This window comes from Equus przewalskii, chromosome 15 (assembly GCF_037783145.1).
Source record: "Equus przewalskii isolate Varuska chromosome 15, EquPr2, whole genome shotgun sequence".
In the NCBI taxonomy this organism is placed as follows: domain Eukaryota; kingdom Metazoa; phylum Chordata; class Mammalia; order Perissodactyla; family Equidae; genus Equus; species Equus przewalskii.
The window spans coordinates 28,497,744-28,520,749 of record NC_091845.1 but is presented as its reverse complement, the minus strand read 5'-3'; the positions used below and the strand labels follow the sequence as shown (position 1 = coordinate 28,520,749).

Sequence of the window (23,006 nt, the reverse complement as noted above, 5' to 3'; positions counted from 1 at the left end):
AAACATCTTGATGTTTACAAATTTAGTAGGTGAAAGAATGCATCTATATAATTTTAATTTGTATTTCTTGTTATCAGTGAGGCACAGAAAGTTTTCCTATGTTAAAGAGCTACTTGTATTTCCTTTCTTTGAACTGTTGGTTCATATCCTTTATCCATATTCGTACGGGGTTTTGGGTTTATCAATTTCTGGAATCTCTTGATATATACTAAAGAACTTTCTCTTTTGTGGTACAAATTGCAAATGTTTATGCTGATCATTTGTCTTTTGATGTTTCTTATGGTGCTTTCTGCACTCAGAAAATTAAATATTTCTTTAATATATTTGATTTTATTAATCTTTTCTACCTTTTGGGTTTTACATTATATGTAGAAAACCTTTCTCTACTCCAAATTTTCCCAGAACTGCTTCTTGTGCTTTATTTATTTATTTCAAATATTTAAATCTTGGACCCATTTGGAATTTATCCTAGAGTAGGATTATCTGCTTTTGAACCATTGTACAGTATTAGGTAATGGATGTAGTTTGCTTAGAAATCCCTAGTGATGGATATTTACGTTATTGCCAGTTCTTTCGTATTATAAACAAAAGGCCAGATGGTAATTATCTTGGGTTTTGTTGTCTCTTTCACAACTATTTCACTTTAGTGTTATAGCATGGAAGCAACCAAAGATAATATGTAAATGAATGGATGTGCCTGTGTTCCAATAAAACTTTATTTACATAAACAAGTGGTGGGCGAGATTTCGCCCACATACCATAGTTTGCAAACTCCTGTTTTAGAGCATGGATTAGTCTCAGATCTGGAATTGATTCCTTATCTGTCACTTTCTTTGTGAGGACAAGTTTTCTAGCTTCTGAGCCTCAATTTCTTTATCTGTGAAATGGGGAAACTAGTACATACTTGACACAAGTTGTTGACAGGATCAAGGAAGATGAAATGTAGAAAGTTTCCATCACAATGTCTGGCACATAGTGATTATTTTCCAAACAGATGATGCCTTCTTGATTTTATTTTATTGATGTGTAGCATTAAATGTCACTCAGTCATTTAATAGTAGGGCTGGGACTAGAGTGTCAAAAAACTCAGTAATCAAGAGAAATTATACTTTAATGCAATATTTTGATTACTAGTTTTTTTGCTTTTGCCTCAGATTCCAATATGACTTTGCATAGCATTGTTACTGATAATATCCTTATTTAAATTTTTTATATTTTGTTTATCATGGATTTTTTGCAATCATTCTCAACTTTAAAATTACATTAAAATATTATTTCTCTGGATAACTGAGTTTTTGGTGAATGCCTCGCCCTAATCCTAGCCCTTTTGAACAGATATTCATTTATGTGAGTCCCTCTGTGCGCTGTGTGAACAAAATAGACAAGTAGCTGACATCATGGAGCTTATTTTCTCGTGGATCATATACTAGGAAGAGAAATGAACAAGGTTAAGGAAACAGAGTGTGGATGGGGTGCTATTTCAAATGGCTAGGTTAACAAAGACTCCCCTGATTAGGTGAAATGAAGGGAGTTGTTGTTGTTTTTTGTCACTCTTACTTCTGCTAAATCCCTCCAATTTTCTTTCTAGATCTCCTTTATTGGGAGTTACTTACACTATAAATTAACTGAAATAGAGAAAAGTATAAGTTAAAGTGAACTATTCCGTGTGTAACAGAGAGACACAGAATCCATCATGTTGTTTTGGCTTTACCTCATAAATATGGTGCTTTATGTCTAGACATTTCCCAAGATAGAGTTTAATAGTTAATACACTTTGGAGCATGCATGCCTCCTTTTATACTTGTCTCAGGCAGGGTGTTAATCATCCTGTCTGCACCCTCTGAAGCGCTTCCCAGTCCCACACTCTCCCTCCACACCAGGCCCCTCAGCTGTTGAGTGAGTGCCTCATAAAACTGTTTTTAATTTCTTGTTCTTTTCCTCTCAGCCCTTATGTCAGTGGGTTGGCATATAGACTATTAGCCCTCCCAGACACCAAACTCCCAAATTCTGTGTCTGGGAATTTTTCCCTTGTCCTACTTGTGATTAGGATTTCTCGTAAGCTGGAGCAGATTTTAGTCACCAACACATTGTGGGGGCAGAGAGAGCAGAGGTGTGAAAAAGACCTTCCATCCAAAGACAGGAAGTCCCCGCCTTGTCTGAACCAGACCTCAACTGTCAGCTTTGTTCCCCTCCCTGGGATGCAGCTCTGACGTTTGGGAATGATGCAGAGTTACCTCAGCGAGTCTTCCCTACATAATGACTTGTGCTGTGGCTTCTCTCTGAGGCAGATGACTTTAGTGAGAGGCAACTGTTCAAATTAAGACTTTCAGGGAGTCTTACCCCATGACCCCAGTGTTACCAAGAGTGAGAATTTACAGCAACGGACTTCCGAGCTTGGTCCCTCTCCTTTTGTCTAAATGAGGTCTTTAAATCCTAAGTTTATCCCTCTCCTATAAGGAAAGAGGATAGGAAGAAAAAGACAGAGGAGGGAAGGGGAATCGGGAGATGTTATCCTTATAGAGTCCATCCAGCATGCCTACCTGATTTTTATCTTTATAATTTGACATTTTCGTCTCAGTGATGAATCTAGAAAGCATTGAATAGTTTAACTGTTGGTGTTTTTAAACCAGCATTGTGATTATAGCCTATATTTTTTATTCACAAGTAGCAGAATGCCCACTCAAGCTGTTTTTAAATACCGAGACACTTAAAATTGAGCAGTGTAGACATAAAATTTAAATTTCAGGAATGGTTTGTTCAGATCTGACCTCTCCTCTTTTCTTTTGCTCCTGCACTTGGCTTGTCAGCTTTCGTGTCCAGCTGATTCCCCTGTGGTTGCGCGTGAGTCCACTCCCTTACTCTTTTTCATTCACATTCCAGGAGGAGGGTAGGTTCTTCCTTCAGGCTCTGAGTAAAAGTCTGGAGCCTTGTTTTAAATAGTACCAAAGTAAAACATTCCTTCTGACCAGCGAAATCCCATGTACTAATTGGCTTAGTCCTGCTTTAATACCCCTTCCTGAGTCAATCTCTTCTCAAGGAGGATGGGAGTAAACTAATTGCTAAATACCAATCAGGCATTATTTCTGGAGCCAGGAGCAGGGTCAGGGCATTCAGAAGTTAGGGTTTGGATGTGGTTCTCAGAAGAAAGTACAGATAATCATGTTTATTGAGCACTTAGAATGTGCCAAGTACTGTTGGACATGCTCTGTATGTAATAATTTATTTAATCCTCATCACATCCCTGTGTTACTTTTAGGAATTTTGGCTAGGCTATTGACAAATATTTAAATGCCTATTTGAGTCTTTCAGGTGTTACAAGAAATGTTCTTATAGAATTTAGAACTCTTACAAGTTTTAGAGATTATCTGATATAATTTTGTAATTTGTGTATAAGGAAGTTGACTCATTATAAGACTTAACCACTACCACATTCAACTCCACTTTTGAGAGTTGAAACTGGAATGAAAAGAGCAAATTTGTAGCATGGCTGTCACCACTTGCCCCTCTGGTACAGAGATTGGTACTTGATCTTGTCTTTATTGATAACTAATGATACAGTCATTGCGAGCTAACTTGTGAGTTAAATCTTATTTGGCATCCTTGAACTAGAACTCAAGTGGCTAGTCTCCTTAGCTGGTGCTCTTTCCACTGTGCCATGTGACCTTTTTAGTCTTTGGATGATTGTTCATGTTAAGTTTTGTGGGCATAGTCAGAATTCTGAAAGAACAGATCTTTGCCATATGAAGAGTACTGATTGCTTGAAGACATACTTGACTTGAAGGTTGACAGTTTAGGTCTGGAACCAACTTGCCTACAGTTTATAAACACTTGAGATGTTTGCCATTGGACGGTAAGAATTGCGACTTTTTTTGTGAATACCTCAGATGCTTTTTGTAAACAATTCCACATGAAGCAAAAATAAAGTTGGCCCAACTTTAAACAATATTCATTAGATTTTTGAGTGAATAAACCATCCCGGTTAGTAGTAAAAATTTTGATTGCATGTTTGGGTGTGAGTAGATTCAACTTGAATGATATAACTTTTTAATCCCAAGTATATATAAACATGCATGGGTATAGACTTTATCTTTGAAGGAACTCAGAATCTTCCAGTCTGTAAATTGTGTTCATGCTCACAGTGCATGCATGCTTTACTACTGTCATCTCACATACCGACACAGACATCACTAATCAATCAATCCGTTTCAGCCTCTACTCAGCCTGGAGATCTGTGGCTCAGAACTCCCAGGTACTCATTATTGGCATCTTCACTTTTCGTAATACCCTTGTTTTCTAGAACAGTAAAATAGGCTCCAGAGAGATCTTCAGCATTAAGATTAGAATCTGGAACCCCCCAATTTAGAAATTTGTGCTATTTCATATTTTACCTGAAATTAGTTTTAGCATCTGGTCCTAAAATAGAGAACCTGGGAAATTAAACAAATTATAGTTGGTATTAAAAACTGAACAAAGTAGTTCCCATTTCTGGCGTTACTGTCGGGTATTATTTCTGGTATTATGGTTAGTTATTGATAGTTACCTTAAAAGACACCATTGATGTGAAATGGAGGAATGAAGTTTTTATACCTGAAATTTAAAAACAGAAAATTTTCTAATTGGATTGTTGGTTTTTCTGTTGTTGAGCTGTATGAGTTCTTTGGATATTTTGGATATTAACCCCTTATCTGATACGTGGTTTGCAAAAGATCTGAACAGAGATTTCTCCAAAGAAGATATACAGATGGCCAACAGGCATATGAAAAGATGATCAACATCATTAGCTATCAGGGAAATGCAAATCAAAACTACAATGAGGTGTCACCTCACTCCGGTCAGAATCGCTGTAATTAACAAGACAGGAAACAACAAATGTTGGAGAGGGTGTGGAGAGAAGGGAACCCTTGTTCACTGCTGGTGGCAGTGCAAACTGGTGCAGCCACTATGGAAAGCAGTTTGGAGTATCCTCAGAAAATTAAGGATAGATCTACCATATGATCCAGCTATTCCACTGCTGGGTATTTATCCAAAGAACTTCAAAACACAAAGGCATAAAGATACTTGCACCCCTATGTTCATTGCGGCATTATACACAATAGCCAAGACTTGGAAGCAACCTAGGTGCCCATTAAGGGACGAATGGATAAAGAAGATGTGGTATTTATACACGATGCACTACTACTCAGCCATAAGAAATGACGAAATCTGGCCATTTGTGACAACATGGATGGACCTTGAGGGTATTATGCTGAGTGAAATAAGTCAGAGGGAGAAAGTCAAATACCGTATGATCTCACTCATAAGTAGAAGATAAAAACGACAAAAAAAAAGAAAACACATAGCATTGGAGATTGGACTGGTGGTTACCATTGGGGAAGGGGGGAGAGGGGAGAGCAAAAGGGGTGATTAGGGTCACATGTGAGGGGATGCACTATAATTAGTGTTCGAGTGGTGAACATGATGTATACAGAATTCGAAATATGATGTACATCCGAAAAAAATAAAAATTAAAAAAAATAAACCATTAAGCCTAAATAAAATAAAATAAAATAAAAAACAGAAAATTTGCCAATCTATTTTATTATCTGGAAGGTAAATTTACATTTTCTTAACTGGCTTGAAAGTTAGAATATTCCTGTCAACAATATTGAACAACTTGATAACTATACAGCAATAAAATGAAAACATTGGAGATCAGCAATATGAATGCTTTTTTATCTCTTTTTCCATTTTTCATGTATACAACAATAAATGCGCAAAAGTTAATTAAGCTACCAATAGTGGAGAATGCAAAAGAATCCTAAGCTAAATCCCATAAAGCTTGTTAATTAAAAAACGGAATAATTTAAAGATGTGTTTTAGATTTGGGAGAAAAAGCATTAATTATAATATCAGATAAAAAACTGTGTACACATATTTTTTTATTGTAGCTGTTGGTTAAAAGTAGACAACAAGATTCAACGTAATAACCCTGGATCCAGGTAATACTTTTAATGTAAGTTCCCTGAGGGAGGCATTAATAATCATTTTTGACTAGAAACAGCACATAACATGTATATTAGTTTTGTTTTTAATTAGATTTAGACAGAATTCATTATTTTTAATGGCTTTTCATTAGTGAATAGAAACCATTATTTGGATATATTATGGTAAAATAAATTCAAGGTGGATGCTTATTTTCTGCAAAGACCCTCTTATGTGTTTAAAGAACCATTGTTTGGAACACAAATCTTAGATCAATATTTGAAATTCCTTTCTTTAAGTCAAAAGTATGATTTATAAATGATCTAAAAATAGCACTTTTTCTCGGGTCAGGTATTAAGAGTGAACTGCATAGAAGTGAGGCAGTTACTTAAATTCTGGCAAAGTCTTGTTGCTAGCCAGTTAGATTTATTCGTATTCAGTCTTTTTGAGTAATATTGCTGGAGGTGGGGTGCAAAATTGAGGTGTTTCTCTCAGATTTTTGTTTAACTTTTCTTTGAATAAAATAACTAGGTTTGGTTGAAAATTTATGCACATTGACCAAGTTCTTTGGGTTAAATCTTCCTTGAAGAAACACTGAACATCACGTGGGATGGCACACGTGAGCCCAGATTTATGGTATTTGCCATTATTTGCATGTGGGGATTTCTGTCTGCCTTAAACAGGCCAACTGGAATTAGTCTCCAGTGGTGTGATTTATTCACCCTACTGTAGAACTCTGTCTTCCTGATGCTGGCCCACAGAACTGTTGCATCTCAAAAGGAGAAAAATGCAGTGACTTGTTAACGGTACACCAAGGGGGTAGAAGTGGGTTCATTCAATGCAAAAATGAGCCATAAATTAAGCTCATAATGTTTTTCCTTAACTGTAATTTTTAAAGGTGAATTTCTTCAACTTTATAAGGTTTTTATATATCCTCAAATAATGAAATATCACCACGAGCTTGCTGTGTTTTCTTTAGGCCTGCTTCTCTTTTCCTTTGGCTTTGCTCTGTGCAAATTCCTTTTATGCAAAAAGGATATGACAGCAATCCCAGCCTCACCTATAAATCAATTCCCATCTCCTTCATCTGTTAGGCCACAGACTTGCCCCCAAATGCAGAACAGTAAATTCAGTAAAATCTGGATATTAAAATATAACCCATTTAATAAAGCTTAGACTTTATTTGGCTTCTGTACTGTTTGTATATATGTCTTCATTTTGTTGTCAGAGTAACCACGAAAGAATGACCCTTCTGATAGTTTCAACTAGAAAACAAACATGAGTGTGTGACCATTAGCTGAACTCCAGACTTTATTCAGGGCTCTTGAGTTTTCATTCTAGTTTCCATGTTTGGCTCCACCAGTCAGTCTAGAATACCACAGTGCATTTTTTGTCGTGACTTCTTAGTCTTCTTTGGTCTATGACACTTTTTTAGTCTTTTCTTGTTTTTTTGACCTTGACATTTTTGAGGAGTACTGGCCAAGTATTTGGTAGAATGTTCCTCAGTTTGGATTTGCCTGATTTTTTTCCTCATGATTAGACTAAGGTTATGGATTTTTAGAAAGAATCCCATGGAGGTGATGGCCCCTCTTATCACATCCTATCAGGATGTGCCTGATAATCCATGATATCGTAGGTGATGGTAACCTTTGCCACCTGGTTAGGGTGGTATTATATTTACCAGCCTTCTCCACTGGGAAGTTTCTATTTTTCCCTTTCCCCACTTTATTCTTTGGAAGCTGGTGCTGGGATTAAGCTTCACCTTCTGGAGGGGTCAACTGTACGTTTGACTCTTATCCTCTGCCCAAGTTAGAAGCATCTAGTAAACTTCACTGCACATCAGGGAGTAGCTCCACTCAAGTGTCATCTCCTCTGTAAGTCCTGTGATCGCCTAGCTGAACCCTTGGTTGCGCTTCAGGCGCCATTGTTTCCTCCATTATATAGTCAGGTTCTGGAGGGCTTGCTGCCTGTTTTATAACACAAGAACAATAGCAATAATCATGGCAGCCACCTCTTAATGAGTCTTATTGTTTGACATTATTCTAAGTACTTTACATGGATTCTCTTCTCTAACCCTCACAACCGCCCTTTGACGTGGATACTAGTAATTTCCCCGTTGTACAGATGAGAGAAGGCTGGGCCACAGGCAGCTTAAGCTTCCCAGAGAAACCCCAAGGGAACTGGGGCAGCTCTGCCCACTAGCACCCATTTCTCAGCACTGTGCCTGGTACTGAGAAAGTGCTGAGTCAATATTTAAATGACTACAGTGATGGATTGATTACAAAAACTTCTTTTCCATCTTGACTGACCTTTGATTAGAGAACTTTGTTAAAGCATAAAAAGAATAAGAGAGCCTTAAAATTAATAGTGCTTCACAAAAGGCGTCCAAAGCAAGGTTCTATCACACCAAAAAAAAAAGGATTCTTTTAAAAGCCATGGTCGCTTTTGGTAGGCTTATTCGGTTGGCACACAGATTCCCTCATGCACATCACATATTTGCAGCTTATCTTACCTTATCACCATTTGGACTAATTTAACGTATAAATGAAGGAAGGAAGGAGTATTTACTGTGAAGTTGACATCCTGACTCTTGAGACGTAGTGAGCAAGGAAGACGTGGTAAGAAGTCAGCAGATAAAAGTGAAAAATTAAAACCAAAATAATGCACAGCGAACATGCTATGGTGTCCTTAGAAGATAGAACTATGCAACTCTTTAATCTCATCTTCCAATTCATTTACTTGTGCCAAAAAATATGTGTTCGAGACTCACTGTTTGTAGAGCCCTGAGCTAGGCGTTGAAATAAACTTGAGCAAGACAGAGAAGGAAGCTCTTGTCAAAAAGTAACTACCCAGGCCGGCCACGGGACCGAGTGGTTAAGTTCGTGTGCTCTGCTTTGGTGGCCCAGGGTTTCACCGGTTTAGATCCTGGGTGCGGACCTAACCCCGCTCATCAGGCCATGCTGAGGTGGTGTCACAAATGCCACAACTGAAAAATAAGCAACTATGTACTGGGGGGATTTGGGGAGAAACAGAAAAAAAAAAAAAGATTGGCCACAGTTGTTAGCTCAGGTGCCAATCTTAAAAAAAATCTAATTTCCAAGTGGGGAAGATAGACATTAAGGAAGAAGCTATAAATTACAATAGTGATAAGATGTTGGAAGGATACCAAGAACCCATTGTCAAGATAGTACAGAACGCCTGTGCATTCCTCACAGAAGCCTCCCTGATAAGGGGATATTTACACTGAGGTCAAACCTTTAGCCAGGGGTTTCAGATGCATTGGTTGAATTCATTAAAAAGAAATATTTTTTTCATCCTAGGTTGAGTGAGAAACTCAATCTAAACCGTTAGATTCGCTCGGTACTGATATGTTGGCAGTCTGTCTCCATCAAGATCTCATTCCTACAAGCCTGTCAACAAGTGAACAGGAAATTGCTTTTGAGAGCCCAAATTACCCTGAGCCTTGCACCCCCGCACCGCACCTCTCCTCTTTGGAGAGCACAGCCTTGTGTGTGAAGTTGCCATGTCAGAGTTGGTGTGCTGTTCAAAATGGGTGCTGCCAAAATGCAAATATCCTGCTCATTCTAAGAAAGAGTCAAGAAGAGGAAACTAAAGTGTGAATGACTTTTCCTTCTTCTTTTACATGGATAATGTCACACCAAGAGAGGAAAGCTTCTTACTGATTTGGGTTCCTCTCCCCCCTCCAAACTAGGTTTAAGTTAAACCACAGTTTTTATTTAGTGTCATGTTTTTTACTTAAAAGCATTTATTCAAAGTTCTGAAAAACAAAGCATTCAATACTGTGAGACTTGTGCAACTGCAAATGATTAATGATAGAATTCTGAGTCCCTTATAAAGTGTCTTAACACCGAAGAGATTTATACAGTGTGGAATGGCGATGGTGCTTCCATGTGAGAATAGGTGATCAATACCTGCAAGCTTGGAAAAAGTGTTCTATTTCCTCCACTAATGACATAGGGGTTTTGGCAAGGCAGTGGAGTCTGGAGCATGAAGCACTCCAAAGAAGAATTAATTTAAAATCTGAAGTGGAAGATCAGTTTCAATTAAAATTGCACTTGAATGTATATGGGGTGGGAGTGTGAAAGCAAGCAGGTAGTCGGCTTCAATCTTTAGATTGTTACCAGTGAATAAATGAATCCCACTGGTACGAACCCTGATTATATTTTTATAGGTGCTAAATTATATTTCACCCATGTCTGGAAGGTTAGAGAAATAATGTGAATGGCAAGTACTTTTCAAAGGTTAGACAGGTTTTTCTTTTGTTAGTAGGATAATTATCAGGTGTCTGTGTTTTTTTTTTATTTTACGGATGATGGCTTGCATTCTTATTTCTTTGGAGTCATGCATATTTGGATTTATTTTACCATGCATTTTTTTCCCATTGAGTGTAACTTTATTATACTGGTGAGTTTCTAAAAGGCAACATTATATTTGTTGCATATGGAAACACTGGTTTCCATAAGTCGAACATACAGGCCCAATTGTAGCTAACCATAATTTACATTTTTGTCAGCTATCAAATATATCAACAATTACTTCATTAAGTTTTTCAGTGGGTACTTTTAGCAACTAGAAGAAAATTTAAAGAGGGGACAGGATAATTGGAATTACTCCTTATGTCCCCTTTCCCTCTTGCTTTTTCTTCAAATATATTGATGCAAGATAAAAGGAAAATTTGGCTAAATATATGCAGATGCACACTCTGTTCCTTTATGACTTGTTACAGTTTTAGGACATTTGACCAAGAGGTGCAACAACCTGAATGAAAAGCCCTTGACGTCTCCTACTTTAGTTGGAGTCCTAAAATAAAGAAAATGGTGACGTTAACTTTTTCTAGAAAGTACAATGGCACTTGTAAATGATTTTGAAAAGTCCCCTGAGGTTGCTAAATTTTTGCCAATCAGTGAACGTGTTCCTTCTGATGGTCTCTTTTATCTTACCGTTTGGGATGAGGATTAGGGAGAATGACCCAGAGAGGTAAGACAGCAAGAATATGAGTCACTTTTAGGGAACTGCATCAATTGCTCTTGCTGCCGTGAAGTTTCCATTACCATGCCTGAAAAGACTGTCTGCGTCTGTGCCTTTTTTCGTGGTACCATTGTTTATATCAGCTGTGAGCTGCATCAGACTTATCAGGAATGGGGAGATCCACGGCAAAGGAGTGTGTGGTGGTGGGCTGGGCACTGGTGTGGGCTCTTATTCAGTGCTGGGGAGACTTCCCTTAAGGTTTCCTTGTTTCCTCCATTAGACAAGGTTAGGTATGGGGTGAGGCACAAATATACTGGTTGATGGGTAGGTTGGTCTCCTAAAATCACTTGGGTTATTCATCCTCTTCTATCTGATATATGTAGAAATTTAAACCGAAAAAACCTAGGCGTGCATGTAGATGTATATGCATGTATATACACACACTACAATTTATATTGATTGGGAAGTCTAAGTTTTATCTTTCAAAAATTAGAAAGTTTAGACTTATTCTATATCTAATTCTCAAAAAGAGATTTAATTTAATCTTTCCAGCAAAGGATGCTTCTTTTCAAAAGGCTACTCCTGTTTTGTTATATCAAGAAAGTTAAAGGTAGGGTGGAAAATAATCTCAGAGTTTGTTATCAACTTAATAGACATCACTCCTGGAAGAGTTCATTTCCGAATAGGGCAGAAAAGGATGTGCAGTGTGTCTCCTCTACCTGTGCCTCATTGGCGCCCCTTGGGATTATGCATTATAGTTGCATTCTTTTCCTTTATTCTGTGGCGTATTAAAAGCATCTTTATTTGTATGAGAGCTGGGTCCAATCTGAAGGTATCTTTGTACTCATCTCCTATAAGAGAGAGGGTTTGAGGAGGAGAAGTGAGCGCCTTAACACACAAGCATACAAACTCTGGCCAAATTAAAAAATCTTTCACAATTAGCCAGAGGAAAACCCTGCCTCATTGCCTACGTTATTGGTAACGACTCTCAGCCATTATTGTGTTGCTTTTAATTTTTAATTTTTTTCTTTTCCTGTTCACAAACTGGTAGGAGCTAAGAAGAACGTCGTGTCTAGTATACTGTCTGCAATAGCAAAGCATACTAAATTGATTAATATGTTTTCTTGTGACTAAATGCTCAGCTTATTTTAGGAAACATTTAAAAATTTTTACAAATGTGAACAACTCTGACAGCCCTTCTGCTTGAGTCCTTTAATTTGATTACAGATAAAGTTAACAAATGTTTAATTACAAAACAAGAAGCAAGACTATCTCAGTAACCTATCTTTTCTTAAATCCTCTTGCCCTGTCAGGCAAATGGCTTGTGCCTGTAGTTTTCAATACACTGGCCTCTTCGTCAGGGTGATGCGTAGGGCAGTGTGCCTTGGGAGATGCTGTGCCTGGCTCTCTGCGTCTGATTCCTTCCATTCCTGCCCCTTGAGCCATGAGGATTGAAGTATTGTTCTCTTTTAATAGGTGCCTATGGTCCTGAGCACTGGGTCACATCGAGTGTCAGCTGCGGAGGCCGTCACCAGTCTCCAGTCGACATTTTAGACCAGCATGCCCGTGTCGGTGAGGAATATCAGGAGCTGCAACTGGATGGCTTCGACAGTGAATCTTCTAACAAAACCTGGATGAAAAACACAGGGAAAACAGGTAGACTATGTCTTCTTTACCTGCCTACAAATCAACATGTAATATTTCTGGTAGTCTCTGGTATTTACCTTAACCATAACTTGCTTCCTGAGTAGTACACATTGCCATAGAGAACGTAAAGCTGAGTGAGAGGTTTGGAATCAGCCCTTGGTTTGAGAACCACTTGCTTAACTGGCTGTGTGATTTTGCGCAAATTACTTAACCACCCTGTGCCTCAGATTTTAAAAATATGACAAATGTGTATAATAAAAATTTATCAACCTCATAGGATTGTAAGGATTAAATGAGTCCATATATCTAAAGTGTATAGAATGAACTCTCAGAGATCTGTTTTGTCCAATACGGTGGCCACTAGCCACATGTGGCTCTTTAATTTAAATGTGAATTAACTAAAATTAAGTAGGATTAAGATTCAGTCCCTCAGTTCTACTAGCCCTGTATCTGGGTTTTTTTCCACTTTATTATGTTCCCTATTTGCAATGTTTGAAAGGAGAGGAGACACACATTCAGATTTTTGTGGGGGTTTTCTTGAGGCGGGGAGGGGTCACTTGACTTTTATTTATTTATTTCCAGCTTTATTGAGATATAATGCCTGTACAATGTTATATAAATCTAAGCTTTGCAGTGTGATGATTTGATACACATACGTACAGTCCTTTGCCCCATAACAACCTTTCTGTCAATGACGGACTGAATATACGACAATGGTCCCATAAGATTGGTACCAGATAGCCAAGGTGCGTAGTAGGCTATACCTTCTAGATTTGTGTAAGTACACGCTATGATATTCACACAACCACAGAATCACCTAACGATGCATTTCTCAGAACATATCCCTGTCATTAAGTGACGTATGACTGTCATCACTTAAGTGATTACCACAACACATCCATCTGCTTACATAGTGATTTTTGTGTATGTGTGTGATGAGAACATTTAAGACATAATTTCTTAGCAGCTTTGAAGTATACAATACAGTATTGTTAAACTTATTCATTTTACAACTGGAAATTTGTACCATTTGACCAAAATCTCCTCATTTACCTACCCTTTACCCTACCCTCCCGCCCCTGATAAGCACCATTCTACTCTCTGTTTCTGTAAGTTAAGCTTTTTTAGATTCCATTTATAAGTGAGAATATACGCTTTCTCTCTCTGACTTATCTCACTTAGCATAATGCCTCAAGATCTATCCATGTTGTTGCAAATGGCAGGATTTCCTTCCTTTTTCTGTCTGAATAGTATTTGTCTGTGTGTGTGTGTGCATAACATTTTCTTCAACCGTTCATCCATTGACAGACACTTAGGTTGTTTCCGTGTCTTGGCTATTGTGAATAATGCTGCAATGAAAGTGGGAGTACAGATATCTCCTCGAGATAGTGGTTTCATTTCCTTTGGATATATACTCAGAAGTGGGATTGCTGGATCATATGGTAGTTCTAGTTTTAGTTAGTTTGTTTTTAGAAACTGCATTACTTTGTTATGAAGGAATCCACTTCCATGACTCTCGTGAAGCCCAGGCTGGGTAACAGTGACGAGTTCTGGAGGTGACTGTACCCCACTCTGGGCTTTCCGGTTATAGCCACTGTCCTTTCTCTGCCTCACCTGAAAACCCAAACCTATGAGGCTTCAATCCCTGCCCTCCTATTCCTGGAAGATGCCAAAGCCAACTATGTGGGAGGATTTTGCAGAGAAGATGACTTTGTTTTCCCAGAAGGCAAGACATCTGCTTTGCCTTATGAGGCAGAGAGCAACCTCAAACCATGGACAGGTTGGGACCTGTGCAGTCCTCAATTTTTAGTTTTTTAAGGAACCTCCATACTGTTTTCCATGGTGGCTGTGCCAATTTACATACCCACCAACAGTGCACAAGGGTTCCCTTTCTCTACATTCTCGCCGATACTTTTTATCTCGTCTTTTTGATGATAGTCATTCTAACAGGTGTGAGATGATATCTCACTGTGATTTTGCTATGCATCTTCCTGATGATTAGTGATGCTGAGCTCCTTCCATGTACCTGGTAGCCATTTGTATTTCTTCTTTGGGAAAATATCTGTGGTTCTTTGCTCAATTTTCTTTCAGATCATGTGGGTGTTTTTGCTATTGAGTTGTATGAGTTCTTTGTATATTTTGGATGTTAAACCTTTATCAGATATATGGTTTGCAAATATTTTCTCCATTCAATAGGTTGCCTTTTCATTTGGTTGGTTGTTTCTTTTGCTAGACAGAAAGAAGCTTTTTAATTTGATGTGATCCCACTATTTATTTTTGCTTTTGTTGCTTGTGATTTTGATATCAAAAAAGTAATTGCTAAGACCAATGTCAACAAGCCTTTCCCCTATGTTTTCTTCTAGGAGTTTTATGGTTTCAGATCTTACATTTAAGTCTTTAATCCATTTCAAGTTAACTGTTGTAAGTGGTGTAAGGTAGGGATCCAGTTTCATTCTTTTGCATGTGAATATCCAGTTTTCTCAGCACTGTTTATTGTTATACTTTCTGTTGCGTGTTATTGGCTCCCTTGTTGAATACTAGTTGATTATATATGTGTGAGTTTACATCTGGGTTCTAGATTCTGTTCCATTGGTCTATGTGTCTGTTTTTATGCAATTGTCATACTGTTTTGATTATTATAGCTTGGTAGTATAGTTTGAAATCAGGAAATAAAATGCCTCCAGCTTTGTTCCTCTTTCTCAGGACTGCTTTGGCTATTCGGGGTCTTCTGTGGTTCCATAGGAATTTTAGGATTGTTTTTACTATTTCTGTGGAAGATGCCATTGGAATTTTGATAGGGATTGCATTGAACCTATAGATTGCTTCAGGTAGTATTGTACTAGCTACATTTCAAGTGCTCAGTAACCACATATGGCTAGTGGCTACCATATTGGGCAGCACAGATGGAGAACACTCTGTCATAGCATAGGTTTCATTGGACAGTGCTATGCCAAATGCACAAATGGAAATAAAATTCTTATATTCCTTGAGATTTTGCTTTGTTCATATTTCTTATTATATTAGGAGGCAGATGAACACTGTCTCATCCCTTTGTCTATCAGGCCAGCGTTCCATCTTCCTGCTTCCTTTTACTCACTTCACTTGTCATTTGAGATTTGTGAATATGAAGCATCATATTTTCACTATTTCTAATGTAAAGAGCTGCCTCCCTCTTAATCACTATTGTGCAACTATCAGTTTAGATTGTTCATGCAAGTAGAAAATGCCTTGCTGTGCCCCACTGTCTGATCTGAAACTAAACACTGGGTGTTATATTACATCTCTTCCTAATGCTACTTGAGAGTCTATTGATGCTAAAGATAATTTTCATATCTTACTTTTGAACTGTTATAATCCTAACCCATTAAAAACAAGTGCTGTCTGTCTTTTTCTCTCTTTTTTGAAATAATCCCTTTGTATCTAAGAATGTCACTGCAAACCATTCTTAGCCATCCCTTCCAGGAACCTTGGCTGCCTGAAGGCCTCACGCTGGGCTGAAATGACTTCACTATTAGCCCTTTGGTCCCATTCATGTTGTAGGTCACAGACTTGTCTTTTCTGTTAACCTAACTGGCTGCATGTGCAACACTAGGGATCCATTTTCTTTCTCCAAACCAGTATTTGTCTGAGATTATTCACAGCTGATGGCTTTAAGTTGGTTTGATTTGTTCATAGAATTGCTTCCCACTCACTTAGCACGGTGATTCCTGGCTTTGGCCTCTTTTTCCTATTGTCCCCATAACAGTTCTCCATCCTGCCTTACAGCAGGCTGCCCTCTCTTATACCTTGACTCGTCTATTTGCATAGTTGCTCAGGAAAAATGTGTGTATCAGCAATATTATTTGTACACATCTTTTCACCTTCATCTTTCCACTCTTCCAATGTAGCGTGTGTGCTTACTATTACAATTCAGATTCTCTCTACCAGTGGTCCTGCTTTGTATTTCAAATGTGAGTGTCCTTTGGAGAACCGCGAAGGGGATATTACTCCTCAGAAGATCTGAATGTGGCAGACAGGAGCTTTGCCACACTGGGGGTAATCAGATCTTGGAGCTGAGTGCCACCTCAGGGCCACATTCCGGAAACCTGCCAAAGGCAATTTGTTGGGCTCTCTGATATGGTTTTCTACTTGACTTGCAATGCTTGACAGCCTTCTGCAAAGATAACACGTTTCAGTGACAGCATTCAGCTTGGTATCTCCAATAACAGGTTTTAGATGAGTATAGGGTTCACTCAATGCAAGTTGATTCATGACCTTGGTCTTCCAGAAGCTTATTATCAATCTCTGTCACTCTGCTGACTTCCTACAGTGATCCACAACTTGTTGCATATCTGTGAGTGTGTGCTCCTGATTTTAGAGCACAGCCATCCAAACACATTTGTCTTCAGAAATTTCAGAAGCAGCACAGCTTTCTGAGAAGAAGAAATAAATTGTTGTTACTTCCTAAACTGTACTTATTACTATAAAATTCATGACGTCATACTAGATAGGCCAATATTTAATAAATAATCTAAGATGTTTCTATACGAGTCATTTTTAAAATTAAGTGACTACCATTTGTACGCAATTTTAAATAAGAACAGGAATTGTTTTCTCTCTTCTCTGAAGAGTCTCAATGTATGGTTGTTTAGAAACTTGGGTGCAGAAGTCAACCTATGTTGTTCTTTTTATTGATAAGCACAAACCTAGAAACTTCTTTCATTCTGTAGTTCTTAAAATGCCAATGAGTTCATAAATTTGCCAATATTTTTGAGAAATGGCGATTTAGTTGCTTTGTCTATTATGCATGGATCAAATCCATTTGAACAATAGTACAGATATAGTGCAGGGCACTGTGTGTCTAAATTAAAGGTATAGGTTGATAATATCTACAGTGAATATTATTGATAGACAACCTGGATAATACCAGTTTAAAAAAACATACATATTGTATTATATTGCAAAGTGTTACCTTTTGGGGAAACTGGATAACGGGGACTTAGAACTTGCATGTTGTTTCTTACAACTGCACGAGAGTCTACAATTAGCAGAAAAATTAAAAGTTTAGTTACAAAAGTTCAATATGTCATAAGCCATATGGTCTGTCTTCGTTGCAATTGTTCATTTTATATCTCACTTGTGTGCCTAGATGAAGAAAAAACTTCTTTTCCTTTAATCATTAATTTTTAAGCAACGCATATTTTTTTCTGCAAGTCTTTTCTTAAATCTTGTACTTCTAGAAAGTAAATTCAGGAAGTATTTATTTTTCTGCTGGAAATTTACAGGTCACTTATCTATAAAATAGACTGTCTTTTGGATATTAAAATATGAATATAGAAAGTTAATATTTAAAACGGCCTATTACCCACAGACAGTAACTTTCCCATAAAACAGCTTTAATGTTCACATCTGTCTTAACCCCCTGAGTGTGCTATATATCCAATCCAGCATAATCAATAGAGCGACTTGGTTGTACCTAGCCCACTTCTCGAAAGTTGTCTAAAATAGCTTTACAAGACAGATAGCATCTCTCTATTTCTTCCCAAGGAGCCATAACTGTCTATTGTGCCAGTTCTCGCTTGATTCCATCTAAAGTTATTTCCCTTTCTTTCATTTTTGTAGAATGAAAAGATAATGCATTCATCAAGAACATTTCAAGATAATCTTGCTGTTCCTAGCATTAACTTCTAGCTAAATGATCAGAATTTAAGACTTAGATGGTGCTTCTGATGTATGTTAATCAGCCACGGTCTCCTATGAATTTTAACTATTTGGAGGGCTTTTTGGTTTTTTCACTACTTGTTCTTTCATCCCACACCAAAGACAAATAGTAAATGCGTTTGCCATAATGCATGTGACTTCCATTTTCCCACTTTATATTGGTTACTATATTTTTTCTTTGCCTACACTCATTCCTATTTTTCTGCATATCCCATATTGCCTGGCTTAGATGGATTCATGAAATCGTTGTTAGATTTTAAAAAGTAGATCAATGGTAGGGAAACTAGGTGTAGAGAAGTAGGCCAGGAACCATGTCCTAGTATGTTGCTGAGCCCATAAAATTTAGACAAGGATTAGGAGCCTGTTGCATTCCCTTTATTTTACCTGGCTCTTGGAACTTTCATAGGCGAGTCGCACCATCAGAACACACAGACTTAAACCAAGGAAAAGAACAACCTCATTGCAGTTTGGCATAAAGAGAAAAATAAAATCTTAACAACCTCAGTCATTTCCACATGCTCCTCCCTTAACTGAGCATGTGACCCCAACTCAGTCTAAGAGGAGGATGTGGCCATGCTGCTCTGCTAGTCCACCGGGAAAGGCTCCCCCAGGGCCAAGCAAGACTCTGACATTGAAAGATACTCTTTATTCTGTTGGTCACTGCAGTTCACAGCTCAAGCCAACCTCTGCCTCCGTGCTGCCCTGAAGAATCAGTGTTCTCTCCCACGGTTAGTGGAGAAACTGACGTGAGTCTTCCTGAGGGTCAGCGCTGGACTGCCGTTACAGGGGCCCTATAGGGTTTTCGGTGGCGATCTTCATCATGCTGGATTTCCTCCCAGATTCATCGACTTGAATGCTCAGCCCCCACTCAAGATGTGATCCTAGTACTAGCCTGGTTGCCCAAGGGTAACATGCCTGGAAAAGCCTTTAGCAATCTTGAGATTGGTAAAGAAGGTTCTAAGAAAATCTGTGTGTGTGTGTGTTTTTCTTCTCATCTTTCTGACTTTGGGCTTTTTCTTCTTTCTGTTTCTATTCTGTTGATGATCTTGATGTATGTTTCTCCTTGTATGTCTGCATGAACTTTCACTCTTTTGCTGTTTCCTTCTCTCCCACCTTTCCTGTTAGGTCTGCTTGAATTTCCCCTCCCCTGTGGCATGGCTCTGGCTCCACCTGTTCATCTGTTTTCACTGCTTGCTCCTAGCTTTGGCCTCCTTCCTGCCTTCCTTCCTTATAGCTGGCCACAGATGAGAACCAAAGTTTAAAAAGTGTTTCTACTTACTGTATTTATGGAGTAGAGATTTTGGTGTTGATGTTGAAGCCCGAGTATTTTCTCATTTCGAGAAAGCCTCTCTTTCCCTGGTATATTATGGTGTGGGCCTGGACAAATGAAATACACCGGATTCCCCAAGTGTATGTTCTTGAAGTTCCCAATTTTGCTTGATACCAAACCATTAAATTATTTTTATCCCATCATCCCCAACCTCCACCTCAATTCTTAATGGTCCTTAATAAGTCTAAATGTGGTCACTGAAGACAGACCAGCGTTGGGTCCTCATTCCTAGGTCATGGTATCTTTTTATCTCCGACTTTTGTTTGTGTCACTAATGAATGGGTCATTTTGCTCACAAAGAGGCTACCAAGCTTTCTGATTAAAAGCGTGCTATCAGCCAGGTAGACAGATGTTTGGAAACATCTGAGTGCTCAGCACTGTTGACATTGGGCATGTCCAACCCTGGCCTTGTAATACCCTGGAGCATCTCTGATTACCTCAAGGTTACCCGAAAAAGAAAATTTAGGTTTAATTTGAGAAAGATTCATTCTTCTTTTGGGGCATACTGAGTGTTCTTTGTCTCTTCAATTTGTAAATTTTCCTATTTTAAAGGTCCAAATTCTTGGGTTCTTTCATCCTATTACGATTCAGTCTTAACCTGAACCCTGGAATTTAAGTTGGAGCAAATTCAATGGCGCTACAAGCTCTCTTTCACACCTGCTAAGTTCCATTTCCTTTCTCTTATCCTCACACCCCAGCCACTGCGTTCAGGTGATAGAAACTAGTTTCTGGGTAGACAGAAGCTTTATTTACCAATTATGTATAGGAAAACTAGTGCTATATCACATGGACAGACTTGTAAATTTTGAATTCTGAGGGTCATTTCTGAAGCTCATCTTTCTTTTTTAGGGCATAGAACCCTCTGCTAGACTCTCATCTGTCATATCTTATCTGGTTAAAGGGGCAACTAATCTACTTTGCTCATCTCGCACAGTGTAGCAGTGAGTTCACTGAAACCCAGGATGATCCCATAATTTGACATCTCTTGGGGATCTAAGGTTCCTCCAGTTCCACATGTCCACTATCTCTTTTCTAGATGACTTCAGTAACATCCTAACTTTTGTTTGTTTCTTTTTTTCTTTCTTTTCTTTTTTTGAGGAAGATTAGCCCTGAGCTAACTGCTGTCAACCGTCGTCTATTTTTCTGAGGAAGACTGGCCCTAAGCTAACATCCGTGCCCATCTTCCTCTACTTTATATGTGGAATGCCTACCGTGGCATGGCTTTCCAAGCAGAGCCATGTCTGCACCCGGGATCCGAACTGGCAAACCCTAGGCCACCAAAGTGGAACATGCGCACTTAACCGCTGTGCCACTGGGCTGGCCGCTATTTCTTTTTTTTTATTAAATATTGGCACCTGAGCTAACATCTGTTGCCAATCTCCTCTTTTTTTTAATCTAATTTAATCTTTTCTTCTTTTCCCCAAAGCCCCCCAGTACATAGCTGTATATTCTACTTGTAGGTCCTTCTGGTTGTGCTATGTGGGACACCGCCTCAGCGTGGCCTGATGAGTGGTGCCATGTCCGCTCCCGGGATCCAAAGCTGCGAAACCCGGGGCAGCTGAGGCAGAATGTGTGAACTTAACCACTCAGCCACAGGGTCATTCAGCCCCTGGCTTTTGTTTCTACCAAGCAGTGTTGCTTTCTTCCCAGGCCTTCTCCACTTATTAGCCAGAATGATCTTCTTTTTCCCTAATCTGATCATATCTGTCTGTCTTGCCCTCTTTCTTTCCTCTTTTCTCTATCTCAACCATATTGAGTTGTTTTTTCTTTCCTCAACCATTTCTCTTGGGGATAAAGACAGACTGCTCCCTGTCCCTGCCTTGTTCTCTAGCCTCTATGTTACACCCTGCTCTCTGGGTGCCAGTCACCCTGGCTTCCTCCCACTTATTCCCGTTACCTCAGGGCCTTTGCACAGCTTCTTTTCCCTTGATGTTCTCCCCTCCTGTCAGCACTTTCCCAAGGTAGCTCCTTTAACTCTCATCTCAGGTGATCCCCTTCAGTCCTTGATCCCCTCTCCCCTTCTTTTCTTTGGGGTTAGATGCTTGCTTGTTACCCTTTGTCCCACTTGTAAGGGTCTTCTCTTGTCATTTTAGTTTCTGTGGACTGTCTCTCCCACTTACCATATGCTCCATGAGGGCAGGAGCTGTGTCTGTCTTACTTACCTTTACTTCTTTTGCTATTACTTGGTGAATATTTGAAAAAAGAAATGCCAGTGCCTTCGTGGAAGTAAGTAGAAAGCTGGAATTAGAGTTCACATGTCTTGACTTTCAGACCAGAGTATTTTCCTTTTCACCAGGGGCCCCAAAGCATCCCCTGGTGGATGGTCTAGGGTCCCATCATTAAGATCCAATGCTGGTAGTCTTTTCCATCTTATAGTGTTGAAAATGGCCAGGGCAGGGGCAGAGGATGAGGGGTTGGACGTAAGAGAGTAAGTAGCTAGTTTTCTCTCCCATCCGTTTTTATTTTACTTTTGGCACCTTCTTCTGTTTACTCAGATTTTGATATGAACATTTGTTTAGCCCAGCATTCTATAGACATGTTGAGTTTAATTTATAAACAGTTGGTGGATGTCCTGCAAAGAATACGGTGAATGCCAGGTGCTTGGTCTGTTCTTCAAGCTCAGGAAAAATCTAATTTCTTATTTGTCGTGTGACTTGTACCTCTCCCTGCCCATTTTTATATTATGGGGAGCCCCGGACATGGGAGGGATCTGAGAGCTGTGGCTCCTCTCCCTGGGATGATAAGCTTTATAAATAACACTTGTATAATGCCATCTTTATGCTATAATGTCCTGTATGGATTGCTATTCTAAGCAGTCTTCATATGTGAACCCTTGTGATCTCATGACAAACCTGTGAAGTTGTTGTTTTATTCCAGTTTTACAGGATAAGAACTGAGGCACCTAGGAGTGCAATAGCTTTCTCATAACTGGACAGGGCAGACTAGGATTCAAATTCATTCTCACTGGCTTTAGAATCTGGCTCCATATGTATGCCCATGCTCAAAGTTTTACTTCCTATATCAGGAGGGCGTAGACCCCAAAGTCCATGGGTGGCTACTGCTATGGACTTTGGTCTCCAGGTTAAGAAACCCTGAATTTGAAGTCCCCAGCTCCTTCCAGTCCCTCCGGCATTCTGCTTTGATTTCATCACAATCCATGTTAGCAGTTTAACAACCAGAGGGCCTAGTTCTAGCAAGTCCACTCCCATTGGTTCTAGAAAGCCCACTGCCACGCACCTTTCCTGCCTCCCCCTCATCTCCCATCATTCTCCAGTCTTTAGCTGTTGCTTGCTGTTTTCCCAACTGTCACCTTATCCAGATTCAGCTCTTACGGCTATTGTTTTAAAAGTTAAATTAAAGTTTATTTATTTATTATTAT

The 23,006-nt window shown here is 39.0% G+C and overlaps 1 protein-coding gene across 6 annotated transcripts in view; it reads left to right on the top strand.

Annotated features, from left to right (window-relative positions):
* PTPRG (protein tyrosine phosphatase receptor type G) overlaps positions 1 to 23,006 on the top strand; it is a 676,181-nt gene that overhangs the window by 376,881 nt on the left and 276,294 nt on the right. For all 6 annotated transcript variants that reach the window (XM_070576964.1, XM_070576965.1, XM_070576962.1 and 3 more), the window contains exon 3: positions 12,427 to 12,606. In XM_070576964.1, the coding sequence (XP_070433065.1) occupies positions 12,427 to 12,606 (180 nt within the window). The remainder of the gene's footprint in view (positions 1 to 12,426; positions 12,607 to 23,006) is intronic.